The 22,900-nt window shown below is 39.8% G+C and overlaps 4 protein-coding genes across 4 annotated transcripts; 1 reads left to right on the top strand and 3 right to left on the bottom strand.

The window, feature by feature from the left end:
* Positions 1 to 9,967: 9,967 nt before the first annotated feature.
* Positions 9,968 to 11,436, bottom strand: BDR25DRAFT_305031 (ribonuclease H-like protein). The gene has a single exon (XM_033690337.1). The coding sequence runs from the start codon at positions 11,224 to 11,226 to the stop codon at positions 10,270 to 10,272; it is 957 nt and encodes a 318-aa protein (XP_033545172.1). The 5' UTR covers positions 11,227 to 11,436; the 3' UTR covers positions 9,968 to 10,269.
* Positions 11,437 to 12,191: 755 nt separating this feature from the next.
* On the bottom strand, positions 12,192 to 13,269 carry BDR25DRAFT_394838 (uncharacterized protein; the record flags this gene model as incomplete). The annotated part of the gene is made up of 7 exons (XM_033698337.1): positions 12,192 to 12,510; positions 12,558 to 12,645; positions 12,705 to 12,807; positions 12,841 to 12,872; positions 12,967 to 13,021; positions 13,059 to 13,109; positions 13,142 to 13,269. 7 exons carry the CDS (start codon positions 13,267 to 13,269, stop codon positions 12,311 to 12,313), a joined length of 657 nt encoding a protein of 218 aa, XP_033545171.1. The 3' UTR covers positions 12,192 to 12,310.
* Positions 13,270 to 15,109: 1,840 nt separating this feature from the next.
* BDR25DRAFT_232001 (HET-domain-containing protein) lies at positions 15,110 to 19,434 on the bottom strand (the record flags this gene model as incomplete). Its single annotated transcript, XM_033685400.1, has 5 exons — positions 15,110 to 15,821; positions 15,895 to 16,683; positions 16,724 to 17,067; positions 17,602 to 18,789; positions 18,853 to 19,434. 5 exons carry the CDS (start codon positions 19,432 to 19,434, stop codon positions 15,110 to 15,112), a joined length of 3,615 nt encoding a protein of 1,204 aa, XP_033545170.1.
* Positions 19,435 to 20,684: 1,250 nt separating this feature from the next.
* BDR25DRAFT_326799 (kinase-like protein) lies at positions 20,685 to 22,500 on the top strand (the record flags this gene model as incomplete). Its single annotated transcript, XM_033692298.1, has 3 exons — positions 20,685 to 21,248; positions 21,308 to 22,150; positions 22,405 to 22,500. The coding sequence occupies 3 exons, from the start codon at positions 20,685 to 20,687 to the stop codon at positions 22,498 to 22,500; spliced, it is 1,503 nt and encodes a 500-aa protein (XP_033545169.1).
* Positions 22,501 to 22,900: the final 400 nt, after the last annotated feature.

The following is a 22,900-nucleotide window of genomic DNA, read 5'->3' as shown; positions in this document are numbered from 1 at the left end:
TTAATGCTGTCCTTAGACAGGTGTGTTAAGTGTGTAAAAAAAAATAACAAGTGTAATGCTTTTATATCTAACGCAGCGTAGGAGCGCTTAGAAAGGGAGAGAGAAAAGCTCCTTTATTCTGCTAAGGCTTCTTAGGCCTAAGACTGCGCACTGCTAGACAAGCAACTAGTTTAAGATTATAAGCAACTCTACTTACAAGAAGAGATGTTGCAGCAGAGTTAAAAGACTTTAGAGGCAAAGGATAAGAAGCGTTTTAGACAGAATTATATCTAAAAGTTACTAGATCTGCTAGAGGCTTATTGCATAAAATATCTAAAAGAGGACCTCTCCTCCTTAGACAAGATAAAAGCCCTTAAAGCTAAGGTAAAGGGTTACTCCCCTCTGCAGCCCTTATTAGCTAGGACTTGTCTCTAAAGGCTACTGCTATTTAGTAATAACATAGCTGTTCCTTTTAATATAGGTGCCTTATTACCTAGCTAGTTTCTTTTAAATAAGCCTAAAGGTACCTTTATACTAACAGCTGTGTGTTCCTTAAATTCTTAGCTAGTTTTTATGTGTTTTTACTAGTAAGCTACTTTTTTTATTTTACTAGAAATTCTTTCTAGTTTTTTTAATCGCCTATAATGCGTTTAACTTTATATTCTGTTTCTCTATCCTTTTATTTTTATATAGATAAGGGGATTTCTTTAAGTGCTTTTTTTAGCCTAGAGATGTAAAACTATAGGTAAATTTTTGTATATAAGAGAAGCTTAAGCTTGCAGTTGTCTTATTAGGTCTATAGAACTTTATAAGGTCCTATTTTTTTTCTGCTAGCTTCCTTAAAGGTCTAGGTATTTTAAGATTTTTAGTATTAAGATACATATAATCTCCTAGGTAGATTTTAGGTCCTAGTTGTTATAATTTATTTATGTATTTCTCTATTATTTCTCTGCTAGATCTAGCTTCTACAGCTAACCTTTTATATATCTAATATAGGTTTACTAGCTAATTTATTAACTTTTATAAGTCTATAGGTTAGTTTCCTTACAGTACAAAGTAGAGGTTATACTTAAAATTAGCTTTAAATAGTGTTTTTTTTGTTGTAGCTAATTCTATGTTATTAATAGCTAGCTGTGCTATTAGAAGCTATTCTGCTTAATTATCTTATATATAGAAAATGTACTTTCTTAGGAATTTTTCTACTTCTACATTTATCCTCTTAGTCTAGCTATCTGTTTGCAGGTAGTAGGCTGTTAACAGTTTATATGTTACGCTAAGGTGCTTTATTACTGCTTTTTAGAAGCTGCTAGTAAACAGCTTATTTTAGTTAAAGATAATAATTTTAAAGCATTTATATACTAATACTATGTTTTATTTTAAAAATAAATTCTTTAGCAGTTATTGTTTTTTAGAGGGCTAAGTATACAGGTATTTAGTAGTTTTATCTAGAGCTACTGTAATTATGTTGCACATTCTGTCTGTCCCTAGTTCTTTAGACAGGGGTAATTCTATAATAAAGTCTATTATAATTATTATCTATAGTAACTTTAGAGCTTTAATTAGCTAAAGGTACCTATAGGCCTTATGCCTCTGCAGGTTGTTTTTATTATAGGTATTACACTTTCTAAGCACCTCTGTGCACAGTTGCTTTACCTTTAGTATTTATTAAAAAATAGCAGCCCTTAGCTTTTTTTAAAGGGTGCCTATCTCTAGGTGTCTAAACATTAGAGATTTGTAATATTCTTAGATTAGATTTTTCTATTCTTACTTACTAGCTATAAGTATATAAAATTCTTTTATAAGTTAAAGTTTATTATAGATTTATTCTTTATTAGTTTTCTTAAAGAGTGTAAACTTCTTAGTTTTTTTCTTTTTTTTATTAAAGTAATCTAGCCTTTAGCTAAGAGCGTTAGCCTGCTAGTTCTGTGTTCCTAAAACATACTTAATAATATAGTTAAACTAGGCAAGCTCTATTACCTATTTTATATGCATTAGTAAGAGTTTCTTTACTGTTAAAAACATAACTAAATTTACATAGTTAGTTATAATGTAGAATAGCTTTGCTATCTTATGTAGCTCTATAGCCTATACTTTTATAGCATTTAGTATTACTTTTAGTTCTTTATTAGGTATGCTGTAGCCTGCTTTAGGTCCTAAGAACTTAGCAGAATAGTATGCAACTAGGTGCTATTTTCTGTCTTCTTATTTCTAATAGAGCGCGGCCCTACTAGCTTCTAGAGACGCGTCTGTGTAAATTTTAGTATCTAACTATAGGTTATACATCCTTAACACTAGTTTAGCTATTATAGCCTACTTTAGCGCTAAAAAAGCTTTATTTATTTTTAAAGTCTAGACAAATTTTGCTATTACCTATTTCTTAGTTATAGTGTTTGTTAATAGTATAGTAACTTTTAAGTAATCTTTAATTATTTGTCTAACATAGCCTAATAGTTCTAGAAATCTCTTTACTTCTTTAACTATTACAAGTTTTAGCTATTTAAGTACTTTTTATACTTTAGCTAAGTTAATCTTTATTTCTTCTTTATTAATTATAAATCCTAAGTATTCTGTTTTAGTAACATAAAATTTGCACTTAGAGAGCTGCAGGTGGAGTCTGTACTTCCTAAGCTGTTCTAAGACTTTTTGTACCTTTTGTACGTAGTCTTCTAGGGTATCTTTTAAATAGATAAGGACGTTATCTAAATATACTAGAGTAAAGACATTAAGGTATAAGTTAAGAGCTGTGTTAATAATTTATTAGAATATTACTAAGGCGTTTATTAAGCTAAACAGCATTACTAATAGTTTATAAAGTCCCTAAGGGGTTCTAAACACTATAAGCTACTTATCTTCTTCTTTTATTCTTATCTTGTTAAATCTGTCTTGTATGTTAAACTTTGTAAAGTACTAAGTTCCTTTTAACTAGTTTATAATGTTTTATATAATTAGTAAAGAAAACTAGTCTTAGATTATGTTATTATTTAGGGTTTAGTAGTTCTAATAAACTTAGATTTTTCTTTTTTTCTTTTTTATAAAAACTATAGCTAAAGCTACTAGGCTATAGCTTTCTTAGATGTAGCCAAATGCTAGCATCTTATTAATGTATTTTTATAAGGCCTTTTTTTATATTCTTGTTAAAGGGTAAAGCTTATAGGTCTTTAAATTATAATCTTTTATTAAGTTAATAGTGTAATTCTAAGGCTAGTGTAGTAGTAGCTCTCTAAAGTCTTTTAGCATTTTAAATATATCCTTATAATCTTTGTATTCTGCTAGGATACTACCTTTTTTCTAGATTTAAATAACGCTAATTTATTTTACATTTTTATTATTTCTAATTTTTTTATAAAGGACTTTTTTAAGTTCTTTTTTTATTATTCTTATTACCTAAGCTTTAGGCTTTTAGTAAGGGAATTTCTAGAGTTTCTTTTTCTTAGAGTAGTAACTGCTACCTTGCTTTACTTGTTTATAGACTAAGTAATAGTTATTATAGCATGCTAACTAAGTTATGTGTGCGTAGTTGTTAGAAGTTTCTATAGTTATAGTTCTCTAATTAATTGCAGAGTTATATGTTCTAAGCTAGTTATAGCCTAGAATTACATTATATTTGCCTTCTAGCTTAAGTATGTTTATTAACTTTTAGTTCTTAGTGTTTAAAGTTTTAAAGTTTTTTTTATATGTTTCTAGGTTAATCTATTCTCTACTATACTTAATTAATAATGTGTTAGTAAAGGTTACTTTAAATAGGTTTTCTTTTATTTAGAATAGTATACCTTATTTATCTACCTAATTCTTGTCTATTGCAGTAAAGGTACATCTACTGTCTACTAGAGCTAGTCTAGGCCGCCCTTTGTACGTAAAGGTGGTCTTTAGGCTGTGTCTAGCCTCTTATCCTACTGCAACTACTACTAATATATTATGCTCTACTTTATTATAAGGGAGAAGATAAAAGTTAATGTCTTATAAATTATTATTAAACTTGTTTTTTTTTATAGATTTAATGTTTTTAATTACAGCAGTTAGCTGCTTTACATTTATAATCTTTAACTAGGTAGTATAATGTTAGGTAGTCTTCCTTTCTTGCTACTTTTTACTAAAAGTAGTAAAACCTACAGTTGTTTTATTTTTTACACGCTGCCTATCCCTTCTACTTGTGTAGAGGGGCTGTTTAGTAGGTGTAATAATTTATAGTTTTGTAAGCTAAGGCTGTTCCTTGCTATAGGCAACTGTTATAGTTCTTTTTCTATGTAAGCTACTAGCCTGTTTAGTGCTTATTATTCTAGTGCTTAATGCAATACTGTTGTGTGCACTAGTACTAGGGGTATAGACAATTGTTAGGTTTATGTAACGTGTTAAAAGGGCTCTTCTAAGTCTACTATAGGTATTCCTGCGTTTGTACTATCTAAACAGGGTGTCCTTTCTATTAGTAATTATTAGTGCTATAGGTTTTATTTCTGCAGAGCGCGCACTAACTATAGCTTTATTGCATTACTAAGGCCTTTCTGCTAATTACTAGGCTTAGAAGTAGCGTCTTAGGCTTTCTAGGTGCTAGCTTTAAGACTTTAAACTAAGTAGGTCTGCCTAATCTCTCTAGCTTCTAATCTCTAACTTTAATAAAGAATTACTATTATTTTTCTTTATTTATAATATTATACTTGACTTTAGCTATTTATTATATAATGTTAAATATAAGGTAGTTATTACTAATATTTATCTAGTAAAGTAATACTATGCAATAGCTTAAGTAGTTATGTTATAAACTGCATTTCTAGCATTTACATTCTTAAAACTATTAGAAGAGTTTTTTTACTAAAGTGCTAGGGGTCTAGTCTTAAAGAGAGAACTGTTTTTCTTCTTTTTAAACATTTATAATATATCCTTAGATCTAAGTTTTTTCTCTATATCTCTTAAAGATTATAAGGTCTTGTAATACTATATCTAGGCTACTAAAGTTTTAAATAACTACTTTCTAATACACTTTAGAATAGTTATTTAAAAAATAGTTTTCTTTGCATTACTAGTAAAGTCTGTTATCTAGTCTTTCTAATATTTCCTTATTTATAAGGCTGTATTTAGCAGTAATAGCTTTTATTATTATAGTAGTATTTTTATTCTTCTTCTTCTAAGAGTCTAAGCAGTTTTAGCAGAAATATCCTACTTTTTTATAGTTTAGGTAGGCCTTGTTCTTTAGCTACTTTTGTTGTTCTTTTATTAGAGGTAGCTTATTACATTCTAGAACTTAGCTCTTCTTAGAAAGAGGGCTTTATATATGCTTTACATAACTAAGGTCTATTAGTTTTTTATTATATTATAAAAGCTTTTTCTTTTTAAGAATAAACTCTAGTTTTTAAAAAGTTCCTTTTTATTTTTTTTCTCTTTTACGCTCCCTGTAACACTTATTATAAGTTGTTACTTACATAATAAAATTTTTAAAAGTAGTTAGTTTTTTGCTGTGTATAAATTTATCTTTTACTATTTTACTTAGTCTATTATAGAACATGCAGCAGAGGGCCTTCTAGTCTGTCTATCTATAGATGGCTAGCTGCTCTCTAAAGCGTGCTGTATAATTCTAGACTAGGCTAGTTCCTTATTTTATAGTGTTTAACTTATTAGCTGTAATTTTCTTTTTATTAAAGGTTTTATAAATAGCTATTAAGGCTTCTTTAAAATTTTTAATGCTGCTAAATATTTTTTTTATTTTAAAAGTGCTTTACTATTTGCCCTAAAGTTTATCTAATTATCTGCATAAAGTTAGAACTAGATTATAGGGGGGCCTTCTAGGTGTAGTCCTATCTAGAATATTATTTCTGTGTTAGTCTAAAATGCTCTTTTATTATATTACATATAAAGGTAACATCTTATAAAGAATAGTTAAAGGTCTTTTAATAATTCTCTAAAAAGCTTTAAAAAGGCTAGTTTTAGAGTCTTCTTAGCTATAATACTTACTTTTTTTATTAAGATGTTTTAAATTTTTACTAACTCTACTTATAGTTTATGTATCTAGTAGGCTTAGTTAGTAGCTTTTTAGAGGCTTAAAAGTTTAAAAAGGTTCTATAATTTTATTATTTTCTAGCAAAGGTTAGCAATTTCTTATTTAAGTTTTAGTAGCTTACTAACCTTATTACTAATTTACTAGAGTTTCTTAATGTTGTTCTAGATTAAATTAATCTGTTCTGCTAGAACAGCTTTACTTTAGGTAGGAACTTCTGTAGATCCTAATAGCGCAGCGTGGGCTATGTTAGAATCTAGATTATGTTAAAAGGTATCTATACTTTTTAAAGAGGGAGGTGTTTAATGTTATAATTCTTGCTTTAAAGAAGCACTTAGGTTTTATAATATTCCTAGAGGAGGAGTAGGACAGGTAGTAGGGGCCAACTAGTAGGGTGTACAGTCCTACGTACAGGCTATTAGGCTATTAGAGGGAGGTAGAGTGACTAGATTGTGGTTTGCCTTATGTGCAGCAGTAGAGAGGCTAGGGTTAAATAGTCCTGTTAGACAGAATTAGAGGTATATATAGTGTAAGATATATAAATAGTATTACAGCTCTTTAGAAAGCTAAATGCTACTTAGTTTATGTAAAGAATAAACTAAATATTAAACACACCTTCTAAAAGTTATTTAATATAGGAACTATATACATGTGCTAGGTGTGCTAAGACAAGTTTAAGCGCGTTCTAGCAAGCTACTAGAATTAGTCCTACTACTAGCTTGTTCTAACTTGTCTAAACTTGCCAAGCTTGTTTAGGACTTACGTCCTGCCCTCCTATTAGATAATGCATTCTTCTGTTACTGCGGGCAGCTGCGCGGGCTCTGTGACCTCTGATTAGTCTATAAGCGAGCCCTGCCCTAATCCAGCTAGTTTGTGGAGCACTCCTAGTAGAGTTACGCTAGTCTAACTGTAGACTGTAACAATAACATAACATTTAAATTAACATAAGTATCTCTATTCTTAGTAAACTATAAATACTACCTCTAAATAAAATTTAAACTACTTTTAAATACCCCCTAACTAACTTATTAATTTATATAAGTAATAAATATAAATAAACTTATTAATAAGATCTAAAATATATCTAAATATATTTATAAAAAGCTTACATAGGCTTAAGCTTTTTAACAAGAGTACATAAACTAATTTTAAACTCCTACTTTTGTGTATGCAGCTAGCAAGAAGGTCTAGCTAGATGCTAGAAATATTTAAATAAACTAATAATTAAAAAAACTTAATTAGAAAAACCTTAGCCCCTTTATAGTAGCTTATATAGTCTTATTACACGCTTACTAATTAATCCTACCTAACAGCATAAAAATACACCCTGTGTTCTATGTATTATTGCTGCGCTAAGTAGCCTTTAAATCTAACTATCTACTTAGACAGCTAAACCTGCCACCTAAACCTATTATTATAAATAATAAACTAGAATATATTATAAAAAACATTAAATAGATCTAGTTTAATAAAAAGAAACATATCTATAAATACTTTATAAAATAGACTAGATACAACAAACTGTTGTAGAAACTTATAAAAGCCTTATAAAAAAACTCTATAGTAACCTAATTTTACGTCTAATACCTATCTAAACTAAACCTGTACTCTAATAAAGATAACCTAATGCTAGAACTACTAATGTAAAGAATTCCTTTTTTAATAAGAGGGAGAGTACTGTTACAGTATCCTTCTTAGATTCTAGACATAACTATATTAGACGTATACTAGAGTATTATTAGTGCACGTCTAATATAAATATAACATAACATAGACATAAACTTAAGCATAAACTGCTTTAACACTAACTAAACCTAGAATAGGCTTAATTTATACTTAAAGTGCTTAGACTTTTAAGCTAAGTATTTAATTACTAATTTCCTTCTAAACCTTCCTATTCCTTACACAACGTCTTGTACCTACTATGATACCTTACATAGTAATTAAACTAGACCTCCGTGAAGCTCTATAACCTTACTTGTGCACAATCGTGACAAAAAGAAACTATTTAGCACTTTTTTTTTAATGCTAAAAATAAGACACACTTTAAATATAAATGCTTTAGTAAATAAAGACTAAAAAAGAAAACCTTTTTTTCTTTTTTAAAAAAAAGGCACTAGTAGACCTAGCAGAATAGTTACTAGACATTAACATAGTAAAGATAATAGTTAGGCACACAATAGCAATAGGCTGCCTAGAGCAAGAAAGAAGATAAAAACCTAGAACTATAAAAATAATAGTAAAAAAAAATTACTTAATACTAACTTTATATAACAGTAGGCTTTACTTTACTTACTAATAAAAAGACTTTAAACACTTAAAAAAGAGACTTTAAAAACACTTACTATAAATTATAATTAAGAGGATATGTAACAACTACGCTAGATAGCAGAGCAGGAGGCATGTAAGGGCTATAAGGAGTTAAGCTATTACTAAGGAAGCGCTTAGGTAATAACGCACTAGTGCCCTCTAGGCTAGAGCCGGGCGTAATAAAGACATCATCATCATCGGATGGGCTGGCACTGCAGTTGAAGTAGGCCATTGCCCAAACGGATAGCCGCACCTTGCTATGTTCACTACCGCCATCAGGGGATTTTGTCTTGATACTAAGAATAATGGGTTTGTAGAAGAGGGAAGAGGAATTAGAGGGGTTGCAGGTACGCTAGAGTTTTTGAGGAGAAGCAGTGAGGCGGTGGGTGATGTTGGCCGTATGGATTAGCGGGGGCTAAGGGTAACAGCGAAGTTGATCATCTTGCCCTTTGAAAGCTCACTGTATTTGTTGCTTGGCACAAGCTCCTTGATGACGCGCGCAGTGGTGATGTTGTAGTACGAGAACTCAGGGCGTCTGAGCACGGCTTGCTTCAGCGTCTGGCTGTGCACAAGCTTGTTCCAGCTCGGTTTGTGGAGGTGCTTCGTTGATTCATGGGCTGACTTAAGCTCTGTGTCACCGTCTGCTTGCTTCTCGGATGCGCTGGGCGTCAGCACTGGGGCTGACCTACTGCGTGTGCAGGTCTCGGCTTGGCAGTGCTAGAGGAGCTACCCGCTCCCCGACGAGTCAGCCGTGGCGTGGAATTAGGGTCTACCAGAGGCTGCGTTCCAGTCTGCCGCTCGACTTCCTCGTTGGCGACCTCGAGTTCTGTGACATTACGTGCGCTACTGCATTGAGGGCTCGCTGTCGCTTTTGATTCGGTGAACCAATCTCGGAGAGCGCAGCACGTTGTCGTTTCGGTGTGCATGTGAAGGGAGGTGGAGAGGCTAGGTGAGGCGAGGTAAGCCTCGGGTGCGGGGCGCCTTTGCGGCTTCTGCAAATACTCAGCAGGGATTTCGGGTTTGGGAGGTGGCTCCAAATCGCCGCCCGCAGCGCAGACGTCGGCCAGCCATGTGTTTGTGTAATCTATAGTCGCAATGATGGAGATGGGGGGGAGCGATGGGTATTAGGGTGTGCATGGGTTCGGAGGAATATGCGGGTGGCGAGATGGACAGCAAGTGAGGAAGAGGGAGTCCTTATTGTGACGTTCCATCCCGTGAGTTGTTGCGGCAGCTGGTTTTTTTGTACGCACTTCAACAAGGTCAGAGTTAGAGCAGGTCGACTGTCCTCCCTGCTAGCACGATTAAGACGTTCGTCTGCCGCTGGCTAGACTCAAGTGGCAAAATGTTAACGCGGAATTCTGCACGTGTGGACATCTTATTGTTTAGTCTGGGGTAAGCTTTGTGTCGCAAAGTCGATCAGAGCGCAATGAGGAGCTAGTCCATTACCTACGAGAAGCTCTGAGAGAGCCTGCCCAGATAGTGGGAGCTCGGGCGCCAAGTGTTTCGGGCTGCACGTCTAAGTATAAGCCCCAAACACGGAATCCCGCGCTTCTGCATGAAGATCCCGTGCTCCTTTACGCGACACTGGATCCCCCGCTCCCGCATGAGTTCCGAGCACAGGATCCCTGTGCTCCCTTACGCGATTCTTTGCTGTGGCAAAGTAGTAAGCTATATATTTATGCCGATCCCCGGCCCTCTATGAAATAGAGACAGTAAAAAAATATAGTATAACGTGTCTTATAAGAAAGCGTACAACCTCAGTGAGCAGCTAGTAGACCCCTACTCCTGCCTCACAACTCTCGCGAAGGGCAGTCGGGGGTTTGAGAGAGAGGCGAGGCCACCTGGGCGAGAGCCAAACTATGTGTACAAAACGAGTGTGTTGTAAGGTCTGTAAGGTCCGAAGAGCTCCGAGCCGACTATATAGTGTACGGCAGAGGAGTTAGTCTTAATGAGTGTATATAGTGCAGAGCATGGGTACGGTAGCATGTGCGACATCAAATGCCCACAACTGGGCTGTAGTCCTTGGGTGCATCTTCAATCGCAGCGCCTTCCTTCGCCAACTTATCAGCCACAGTATTCAACTCACGCCCAATCCTCCAAAACTCAATCTTCATCCCATAATCTGCAAACCTCTCCACCTGACCAAGCAGCATCTCCCACAGGTCCTTATTCTTCACCGACCCCCCCTTTGCGGTCTTCCATCCATTCTTCAACCACCCCTGAACCCACTTCGTAGCCCCCTCAACCACATACTCCGAATCCGTGGCAAATACCAACGTCTTGAATCCCTCACCGGGCCAGTGTCGGAATCCAAGCGCAGCGCAAACAGCGCGGAGCTCCGCTCGATTACTAGTTTGAGCGCCGTCGTCTCCAAAGGGACCTTTGCTTTCGAGGCGGCCTTGGACATTACCACAAGAATAGGTTCCAATGAGCTCGGGAGGGCCCGCTACGAAGCCCCATCCGGCACGGGGGTTCGACTTTCCGTTATCCAGACAAGCACCGTCGGTGAAGATTAGGCCTTTGGAACTGTCTTCGCGATGGACGTAGCGAGCAAAGTAAAAATATGTGTTGACCCCGTGGAACAAGGCCAATGGAGTGGTGGTAGGTGTCGGAGGGGTGAATTTCGTAGGCAGGACACGGCCAGTTCCTCGCTTCCTTGGCTGGCCCAATAAACTGTCCAACATTTGTCCCGTGAGAGGTGCTTGAGGAGATTCTGCGTCAGCGTCCAGATCCATGGGATCCTCCTCGTCGTTTGACTCCTGATCAGGTTGGGATTCATCGTCGTAGTCGTCGTCTGTGTCACCCTCTGTCATGAAGCTGAAATCAACACAGCATTTACCGCAGACAACAAGAGCGTGTCGGCAGCAAACGAGTTGCCCGCTCGGTAGTTCAACAACATTCTCGTCGTCATCGCTGTCGGGAAGAAGCGGAAATCCAGGCAAAATCGCCATTGCGGCCTAAGGAAGAGGTTGCCGGTTGGGGGAGGATGATGAAAGAGACGATGTTGGTTGTGGTGGAAGGGGTTGATTGATTTCGGATGCCAATGCGTACGTAAGATTCCCTATTTAGTTAGCTCGCCAGTCTCCTGAGACCGCTTGGCTTTTATCCCTGCTAGCACACTAAGTGACGCATTCCTCACCTGACACTTTCGGTTGCCCGAGTGCTGATTGCGGTGACTATGGTCAGAGAAAGGGGGAAGGGTAGGGAGAGTATAAGAGAGTCGATACGTAGTTTGTTCCGACCGGGTAGCAGGAGCGTCCTGTCGCATTCCTGATACAGAAATCTTCCTTCCCTGTGCCACAACAGCCCCTACTGCTCTTACTATAGCTCCTGCTACCTTCACTATGGCCCTCACTGCCCCTGCCGTCGTAGATGTATATAAATACTCTGGAGCAGAGCACTTAAATGTTGAAAACAATACAATACTCAATACACTTCACTTCATCATCTTCTTACATAGCTGCATGCTCACACAACCTCTCTATGTGCAACACATCCTGTTATGCTTCCGTGCTCTCAGTAGATGATGGAGTAAGAGAATGGTCTGGGGCTTCAATACAAGAAGGGTGCCAAAGTAGATTGCCCTACCTAGGTTGTGCCATGTAAGCTACGTTATAACTACGACCCGGTCCAGGGAGGCCGAATCTATATACCGTGGAGTGCTCGTTGGCGCCCGCCGCACTTCTTGGCGCCCAAACACCAGCGAGCCTTGCCATGTATCAGGCAGGCCTGCGAGCACATCACCTGATCCGGCCAAGTCACGCGATCGTCAGTCCGTCCTTCTCTCGCAGGGTCGGCTCCGGCGGTGTTCCCTGTCAAACAGACCGTCGTAACACCTGATATGGAAGCCTTCCTTCCCTGGAGCCATAGCGGCTCCTACTGCTTTACTACGACAGCTCCTACGACCTTTACTATAGCCCCTACGACCTTTACTGTAGCTCCTACTGCCTTTACTGCAATAGATGTAAATAAATACTTAGGAGCAAAGCACTGAGACTAGAACACTACACTTTAGCTTTTCACATACCTGCATGGTCACGCAACACCAATTTGCAACAAGTCACGGTGACGATTGATCACGTGAAGGGTAAAGATGGAGCGATAGGAAGGGTAGAACAAGCTTTGGAAGAGGGTGTACGGTCCTCTTACAGGTTCGGATGGGTGCCGGGATACTTGATAGTACGGTTGAAGCAGAGATGTCAACAAAAGAAAACAATTCACTCTTGAGGGTGCCGCTTGCCCAGTGAGGTAGGGGTTAATCCTATACAGGCAGTTAACTAACCCAAATTGGCCTCAAACAAATCAAACCCTGGAGTCAATTTTGTTTGTTGACAACTCTGCATGAGACCGCCATCATATCGAGACCGCCCCTCAGATTTCCGTCCATGGGCGCCCAAGTATTCGTGGATATGATCTCGGTTAGCGTCACCAAGGGAGTTTTTGGCGTTATGTCGTTCCATTGTACTTGAAGCCAGTGGAGCAGTTGGGTAGAATCCTCCGGGTCCTTCTGCCGGATTCGTTTAATCTCATCTCTTGCCATTTGCCCCCTCTCGAATAGCGTTCACAACACTTCCAGCATGATTTCCTTTAGTAGAGGCTAGGTTGGTCCGCTTTCAAGCATTGTGGCTTTTTTAGCTTCCCTAGCCAGAACTGTTAGGCTTACTAGTGTATAGCTTAGTATCTGTATCCACCTTAGTATCTGTAGCGGCGCAGGCAAGACATGGATCCGAATGCGGTAGGAATCCACTCAGAGGCATATGGGAGTGCGTGGGGACTCAATGACCTAGGAATACCATTGACACCTATAGGCCTCGTACGAAAGGATATCAGAAAACTATCAAGCTAGCTACAGGAGAGAGGTGCGACTAAATACTTGGGGGAATAGGGGTAACAGCAGGGGGCAGGGCAGGGTCGGGGCCAGGTCGAGTCAGGGTCGGGGCTGATACGGGGACCCTTCGGATAGGTTCCGGGCAACCCGAGATGGAACGATTCATAAGAATCGTTACAGTATCTAGGTCTAACTATAAGTCTAAGGATAAATCTTTGTCTAGGTCTAGTTCCTAGCACTGGTTTAGAACCAAGACTGGGCTTCCTTGGAGCGATAAGTAGAGGCTTTTACATGGAGTTGCACTTAGCGGAAAAGTGTTGGTACTCGGCTCTCTTCTCTCCTGCACCCCTGGAACAAACTTAGAGAGCGCTGTACCGCTAACTTTGTTTCGCGTTACACTAACATGTTTTAACTTAGCTTAGACTATAATAGCTTTATAGTTTATTAAATATATTTTTTATACCTTAAAGAAAAAAAATCTTTATTAATTTAAGTTAAGTATATACTTTAACTATAGTAACTAATTTTTATAAGTTAACTAGCTTTATAATTATATTATAAAAGTTTACTATTAAGTTTTTAAAAAACTATAGTTTTAAAAACTTTATAAATTACTATAGTAAGTTAAATACTTTAAAAATAACTTTTTTTAAATTATATAAAAAGCTAAAAGTATAAAACTTTTTTTATTAGTATATTAAATGTTAATTAGTAGACATAGTATAAATTAAAGCATTAAGTGCTGAAATCTTGTTACAGTAGACTATTTACTTATATAGACCTCTTTGCTTGTAAAATAAGTTAATTTAATTAATTAGGTTAGTTATTAATAACAACTCTAGTCGCTAATATAGCTAAGCATGGGTTGGTGAAAGAAAATAGGGAAAGAGAAGAAGACACAACACTAAGCTTCTCTGCACAGTCTGCTAAGCACCTGAGATAAGTTTTCGCTAACGTAGATTCTTAGAAAGTTGGCCACCCAACCAACCTTTTACGTATCTTCAGCCCGATACCTTAACAACGCCTTGAAATAATAGATGTGCAATGTACTAAAGACAGGCTGAGCTGCTCTTATCCAACGTAGTTTATTCAGACCTTGAATAGTTATAATCTAGGTAAATGACTTCGACGAATCGCTGCCCTCTAAAGCAGAGATTTGGTACTGCTTATATACACGCTACTGCTTTGTTTTATGCTTTGCTGCATCCTTCAATGCCTCGCTGCATCCTTCTGATCGCTCTTTGTCCATTCTAGTCCGATATGGCCGCAAGCAGCCAACGCCAAGCCTGACCGTGACAGTATAGCACTTATCTAAGCTTAATTAGTATTTGCTGTATCTTTCTTATATGTACGTGAATTATGTCCTTGTTCCTTATAGCGTCTATAGCGTGCCAAAGCCTTCCGGCTTATACCTACCCCTGCTCTACTGTAATATATCTTACTTTTAATCTACCTATCTACATCTTTCTAGGCAATTATAGCCTTGACTTCTAGTATTATTAAGATACTGTTATTTTAAATCTACCTCCTTTTACGCTTTCTATACTTCATAGCTGCTTTATTAGCTTTTTAAAGCTAAAATTAGAAAATAATACTCTAGAATAGAGTATTACCTTTGCGTCTTTAGCAACCTGAATAATTAATTTAATAATAGAACTAGGTAAGCTATTATAATGCCTTTAGACCTAGTTTTAAATTCCTAATAACTACAGAGTGTAATAGTACTATATTTAGATTAAATAAACGTAAGCTAGTATTTTAAAAGCCTATATAGATATTCTTCTTTATAATAGATTTATAAAAGGCTATATATATAGCTAGTAGGAATGTAGTTTTGCAAATATAGTTAATATAGTACTAGATACAGTTATTAACCTTGCGCCTATATACCTAGAACTACAACAATAAAGCATGTCTCTTATAAGAGTTTGAAAATGCAGTTAAGCTCTACATCACGAGTGTCACGTTTCATAGCCATTATAGTAAGGAAAAATAAGTGATACCAACTATCTGATGTGAACCGTTTCCCCAACTTCGGCCTGCACAATTTGCTCGCTGTTCAGTATGCCAACGCCAACTCTTTCATAGATCCTAGTGAGACCCCGAAAGACAAGTGTGACAACCAAGACGTAATGTACACGATTCTTATCCTGCTCTGAGTCCTGGTTTGATCCAATAATCACGCACTTGAGCGGCTTGGTTAAGTTACAGCCAGGTTCGTCAAGAATTAAATGACGATTTGCATCCTCATTCAGCCCGCAAATCGGCGCTTCAATATCGAGGGGTAGCCTTCCTTCTGCTCCTGAATCGAGATTTCCTGCCTTGAAAGGCGAGGAGACATCTTCATTCCAGACTACTTTTCCAAAAGGAACATCCATGTACTTGATCCCACCGTCGTATGCCATCCACGACCATGAAGGGATGGAGTCGTGACGATCCTTCAGGAATGATATTCGAGCCAGTTTATCGCCCGATCGCTGCCATAGAAGACTGCGATGACGAAATAAGTCGAAAACACCGTATCCGCCCACCGTTGCCAGGGTACGTATAAGTCGCTTTTCCAGGCCCCTAATGGCAACAGGCCTATCAACCTTGAAAGAGAGGGCTAAATTCGAATAATGTTCGTATAGGCCTTGCCAAAGCTTGATTTTCTTTCCTTTGACATAGTCGTCGACGGAATGAGGGAAGTTCGCGTCTCCTAGGAAGGATGCTCTTGCACTGCCAGATATTAGCCGCCCGACATTGGAGAAGCTAGGCTCTGCGTCGTAGTTATATATAGATTTATACTTACTTTTTCATCTTAGTTAGTGTCTCACATCGCACACCTTCTCCGCACTCCCAGTAAGTTTGCTTCTCGGTGAAGTAGATGGTTCGGCGCGACAAGGCTCTCTCTTGCAATACCCATCCTCTCTTGTTCAACTCTCCTTGGTCCACATGATTGTGAAAATCATCTATGGCGTTGCATAGGTAGAACTTCGAACCGGAAGCGTTATTAGTCATTGTCACGCACCGCCGCTCTGTTCGAGACTTGAGGAAGCCATCATCCGTTCCATTGGCACAGCTAGCGGCAATCGTAGCATATGCTGAGCTGAATACTTGCTCCATAAGTTTCGACTCTGCTTCCCAGTCCTTTTCATCATTTTGAATAATGCAGAGTGAATCAATCCAGAGATACTGAACACCAAGATTTCGGGTCACGTGTATCGCGTCGCGGAATGTTTTCGGTAAATCGGCGATACGTATGCCCTCCTCATGTTTCTTGAGATTATCCTTTTCAGTGCAAAATTTCTTGTTTTGTGTAGGTGATCCCCAGCGATGCGACAGCGCTAGGTACTTTCCAGGTCGGTCTTGCGTGTCGCAGAACAGCCGAACATTGGGAGAGTCTTTACTGCCGACATCAATTACCCGAGTTGGAAGGAAGGAGTCTGTTCTGGGCAAGCATTTGTGAGTTTCGTCGCAGCTACGAATCCACTCGGTGAGCAGCTTGATATGCGATATACTTCCTGCACCAGGAAACTGCGGCAAGCCAATCTGAATATTAGGTGAACGTGCTTCAAGCTGAAGACCTAGAAGAACCACTCTTAGTGCCTCTATGTGTGCTGGATTTGCATGGCGCACACTTGCCTGGCAAAGTATAAAGGGAAACAATTGGCTGCTGTGGTGCGTTATTGGAGGTCAAAAAGGAACCAATCCGAAAGAACTGAACGTTACCGGATGTTCTAGAGCCAAATCCATCCACATGGTGCAACAGGAGGTTGCAAAGATTGCAGTAATTCGATTTTTCACTCAGACCTGTTAGTGAATCCGAAAAAGTGCAAGTCGGAAGCCATAGTCGTAGGCTGCCGCATCTGTTGCAAAGCTTAGAATCCTCACTTTTTCGTGGTAGTCCGGCTCGGAAGATGGGATCCGCGAATAATCGTTCCGCTGACTCGGTATCGGGGGCATAGTCCCACTTATCGTCAAACTAATCGATTTAGTGTTATTCCAAACTGTACCACCTGAAACCAGCTTACCGGCTAGGTCAAACTGTTAGATATGAGACTGTCGAACTTATGTTGTTATCAGTGAGCCGATCGGAGAATAATCACATACGGTCTAAGGCGTTAGTATAGGTACTAAGGTATAGGCTCTTAGGTTCACGAGACCTAACTTACAAACTATTTAATAGAATTTGTCAGCATAGCTCTTAGGTATCAACGCAAAATAATGTGGAATAGGGTCTTACTCTCTACGGTCACCGATGAAGCCCAACGTTAGTTCCTTTACAAATTTTGTCCTAGTCTACTGCACGCACTACTTACATACTAGATCATGAGTGAGATAAGCTCAAGGATGATCAGGTTGTCTAGCATCGCGTAGGGATAGACATACCTCCTGTTCAATCGAGGTTAAGGTCAGCAACCTTAACTTTTGAGAACTCCTTGTGCACCTCACTCACATTCTATTCCATTCGTATTAGAATGCTAGTTCACCAAATGGTTGGGTTGGCTTAGTGTACCTCTCGGTTACGGAATCCTTGTTTGACGGCGTTGGAAGGGTCCAGTTGGTTTCCATATAGCCCTGGCCCTTGTTGGGTTGGGGCGTCCCATTTCATCCATTCGATTTCAGATGAGATGGCATCATTTAATATCTCTCTTATCTGCTCGTACATGTCATTTGCCGCTAGTCTACCTCCATATGATTCGATTTCTGCGTTCTCAGAGCAAAAGGTGGCTGATCGGACGGTGATAGAGAGGCCGGATGGTGTTGTAAAACCCGCATCGGGGCGCAAGGTCCGTGTGCGCTTAACACTTGGGTTATGGACGTTAGGAACCAGCAACCCTTCGATGATGAGTTCGAGTAAGCGTCGAAGGGCAGTATTCTCGGAGCATCTTAGGTCCTCCTGTTTTATATAATCGATCCACTTTTGAACATCCTTGTTGAGTTGAGCTGTCTTCGTCTTTTCATCAATGTGGTAGAATCTTGTGGTAGTGCCCAGTACACTTAGGTCTTGGTTGAAACGTGTCAAGCCCTTGGAGCCATATAGAATCCATATAAGGAACTCAAGGTATATGCATCCCATTGACCATATATCGTAGCGGCGGGACCTAGGTTTGTCTTTCTCTAGCTCTACTTCCGGGGGCTCGTACATGATAGTTCCAGCCATGGTGCGGGTGCCTGCTGTCCGCATTTGTGTTACCGTGTCGTGCGGTTTCGAAAGGCCCACATCAGTGATCTTGAGAACACATTGATGTGCTTTCCTATCGCTCGGTTCCGCGGAATTTTCAAAACAAAGGATATTCTCTGGTTTAAGGTCACCATGACGCAAAGACCTCCCAGTATTTGGTTGTGGACTGCTAAATGGTGTTTCGTCGGGCTGGTGATGCAGCCTCGCGATCGCTTCAGATAGACCGCAGAGCTGTGTGAAGAACCATTTTAAATACCGTGGATCAAGGGCTGGAGGATCATCTTCCCAAAGTTTCCTCAGACTGCCTTGACCGGCCCACGGGAACATTATATAGTGCTTCTTACCCCGCTTGTAGTAGGCAATAGCTCTGATCAGGTGCGGGTGATTTATGTTCCTTAGCATCTTCAAATTCCTGACTTCGGCTCTGACGACAGCTTCAAACTCAGCATCGCTCCAGCTTGGCTTCTTCAGTGATTTAACCGCAACACGAGGGTGATCGTCGCGATCAAGAGACATGCCCTATTTTCGGTAAGAATCAGCCCCAGGCACAGATAGGTTAAGAAACCAGTTGTCAGGTGAAACCGGCCATAGCCTTACCATGAACTCGTCGATCTCGATATGATCGCGGTGAATCCGCCACTCCTCCACAGTGCTAAAAATGCTCTCCTTGGAGCTTATGCTCTCTTCATCGAGAAAAGGCATTCTAAATCTCCCATGAAATTGATATTCAAACTGATCTTTGACGAATACCGGGCAAAGGAACGGCCATTGATAGGTGTTTTGGAAGTCGGCAATCTTTCGGTGGGTCCAAAACTCTCTGTCATTGAAAGGATGAGCGTTAATTATCTTGTTTTCATCCTTGAGAAGAGATGCCTCCACCTTCCAAATTCCCCTTTCAGTGCCCCCTTTCAATGACACAGGGAGCTTCTCGTCTTCGAAGTCGTGCTCATAGAAATTGTCGATCAGATACTCAACTTCGGCAAACACTAGAGTCGCAAATAATCGTTTTGCCCGAGTGCAGACAAACACCGCTAAAGTGGATATGTCCGTCTTGAGCTTTGATCGATGCTTCTCAAGAACCTTTTTAACGGCATCCTCACATACGAGTTTGTCAAGGACGCCGTTGGGGACGAATTGCAAATTTGGTTCATCCTTTAGGATCATTCCTAAATAAATACCGCTTAAAAGCGGGTCTGACCAAGGAGTTTCCATGTCGTTTCGACCGTTATTCAACTTCCTAGCGCCACGAATAATTTTCTTGGACACGGAAGCTACACTTTGTCCGCTACTTCTTCTTGATAACGTCGAAAAACTGGACTTCGATTTTGTTGAGCTTTCGGAGGAGAAGCTTCTGAAGGTACTTGTTTTTGTTAAGGCGAATTGTGGATTTTTGTCAGCGAGGGAGTCCTCTGATACCCGTCTTCGGTGTTCCTTCGTGTTACTGGCAGCATGCGGACGATCTCGCTTGCATATGCCGGACTTGTAGTCAGTGTCAGAAACTCCCTACGTCGTGTGAAAATGGAATGAGAACTTGATAGAGACGAGAAAATAATGAGGATTAAGGGATCAGGTTATAATTTACGTACACGAAGCGATGAACATAGCTTATATACGAGGGTAGATAGACTTTCCATCTGTACACAACAATCATACTCAACATAATGCAATGCGGCAACGGTCCCCTTATCCCCCACAATTGGCGCATCATCCCCAAGATGTCACGCTGCGAACTCCTCCGAGCCCACCATCTGCAACTCTGTGGATCCCCAAATGAAGGACCAAGGTATCGGCTAGCTGGAAACTCCCGCAGCCTATTACCCTCCTCTGCTCCTTTCGTTCTGTCAAAGCAGCCCCAGGTCCACTACCGGACGTGTCTTCATTTGATTGGGAATAACCATACTTCAGCTCGCCCGAATGAACGCCACAGGAAAGGAGAGTATACTTGGCAGACTCCAAGGTTCATAGATAGGGCACACCGGATGGTGACCGGTGGCCCCGCATTTTGGTCCCTTATCGCCGATACGGATGGGTGCAGCATCATTGAGGATGATTGCGCTAAACGTGTGTCTGACGAATTGCATGTGCAGATGACTCAAACTGAGTTCTCAAGGCGACTGATAAGGTGTGCGTGAAATATGCATGCCCCGCACGGATTCGGTGATATCCACAACATCTGCAGCTGTCAGAACCAATCCGGCTTTGACAGACATACTATTGGTCAATCAATTGTCTCCAATAAGGCCATATTTATATTAAGGCAATCGAACATGTCATTAGGCAACCACGTCTGAGCTTTAGCCGACGATAGAGCCGCATGGCATCATCGACAGACTTCCCCGCCAGTTCATTCAGACTCCTACAATCCCTCCTGTTGCTCAGAATTCGAGCTTAATACCATAATTCCAACCAACCAGATGCCTTCAGAGAGGCTATTCAATGAGCTTAGCTCATTACTAGTCGAATGCCCCAATACTATGGGTCTCCAGAGTTTTCTTCCACAAAGTGACCTCGATAGGGCGATTACAAAGGAAACTGTCAAAGATGCGCTACCTTTCGAAGTTCGATTGCTCAAGCGCCGTCTGCCGGAGAAGGTGGTTCAGAATGCGAAGAGAGTTTTCGCTATTCTTGTAATTATTGCGAAAGAAATAGCAATCAAGGACCTGCTTGCCGAAGGAATTGCAGACACGCACCTGCCCTTATCGCGAGATGATGGGGAAGAGTCTAATGTTCTAGTGTCTGCGAATGGCACTAAGTTCAAGTCATTTTCTGCTTTTAAACATGAAACCACTAAGCTCACGAAAGACTTTCTGGAAAAGCAATGGCTTGTCCAAGCGCCTGTATTGGACACGGCTGGAAAGCACACCACACTCGACCAGAGATGCCCCCTGCCTTTCATAGAGATGGAACCCATCGGGGCCGGCCACCACAGCACCGTGTACCGAACCGCACTCCAAGCGAGCCATCAACAAGGGATCGATGTAAGGTTCTCCCATGTCTTTGAAGATTAGTAGTCACTAACTAAAAAAGTTAGTTACAGGACAACAAACATGTAGTGGCTGTAAAGGAAATGAAGAAAGAGGATGAGTTCAACCAAGAACTAGAGAATCTTCGCGTCATTCAGAAAATCGGCAATCCCCACTTGATAAGACATTTTGCCACATTCAAAAAGGGGCCTGTATACTATGTTGTCTTCCCATGGGCAGGCGGTGGGAGTTTAAAGGACTTCTGGGAAAACGAAGACAGTAATCCACGGACGCCAGAATTAGTATTATGGTTTCTTCGACAGATACTTGGCATTACAAGTGCCCTCAAAGAACTACATGATGACAGCCGAAACATTCGTCATGGTGATCTCAAACCAGAAAACATTCTCCACTTCGGCCGAGGAAGCAAAGGGATCCTAGTTACTGCAGACGTCGGCGTGTCACGAGTTCATGGTCACCAGAAGACAAATATGCGCCGTGATCCTACAAAATCAGTGGCTACAACGCGGTCATACGAAGCCCCCGAAGCAGGGATAAAGCAAACTACGGCAAGGTCTCGTAAATATGATATCTGGTCGCTAGGGTGCATCTTTCTGGAATTCATCATTTGGTTGCTGTACGACGAGAAAGCAATCGAAAATTTCACTTCTACGAGAGACCCGCTTGATTATCCTTTTTATAAGATACATGAAGGGAAAAGCATGGTTCACCCTAAGGTAGTCATGGCCATACAGGAAATCCGGGACGACGAGAGATGCAAAAAGAGTGCAGCTCTGACCGCCTTGCTCAGCCATATTGAAGAAAAGCTTCTGTTGGCCGAAGTGAAATCCCGTGACACTGCGGAAGACCTCTATGGAAAGCTCGGAGAGATCTATAAAAAAGCTGAGCACGATCCTGTGTATCTGGGAACAGATTTTTCACCAATCCCGAACAAGCCGCTCATTTTTCGGCGCAGAGCTTCATTCAATCTCATACCGTCAACCACGACCATTCCTGAATGACGGGAGGACGTGGAACGGCCCTTGGTGTAAAAGTTGCATAAACGTGCTGCGTATATTTTAACCCTTGACATCTTCCAACAAGCTGTGAATTCGACCTCTACACAGTACCACAGCCACCTTGCTAGCTCAGCCTGCCTTGTGTTATACAGTGGATGAGGGGGGCCGCAGAGTTCGTTTCTGGTGCAGGCGGATGTTGGAAGTACGGAGCAATGCAGACAAAAGAGGTGATACGAGAGGGGCAGTAGGAAGCCAGTAAACAACATAGGACAGGATATAAATCCACTGCAACAATAGGTTATAGAGTGGGTTATATATTTAATAGAAGACCAACATCCCCTTTCTTCAGTAGAAGGCTTTGCAGCTATATATTTATTATGTTTTAATAGTTAATATTAACGTACACTACAGGCAAGTTGCTTACACACCTATGTTACTTACTTTTACTAAAACTACACTTAGCTACTCTTTCTACACTAATATATTTCTAACAACACTACTTGGATAAAAGAATATTTAATACAGCCTATGCTTTAGGCTTTTAAATAAAATATAACATTTTTAAAGTAATATACTATAGCTATATATAAAATCTTTTAAAAAATGATACGTAACTAATATAATAGATAATTTTTATAAGCTAATTTT

This window comes from Lindgomyces ingoldianus (genome assembly GCF_010093535.1).
Source record: "Lindgomyces ingoldianus strain ATCC 200398 unplaced genomic scaffold BDR25scaffold_25, whole genome shotgun sequence".
NCBI lineage: Eukaryota > Fungi > Ascomycota > Dothideomycetes > Pleosporales > Lindgomycetaceae > Lindgomyces > Lindgomyces ingoldianus.
The sequence above is the reverse complement of the archived record's forward strand: the minus strand, read 5'-3'. Positions and strand labels throughout refer to the sequence as shown.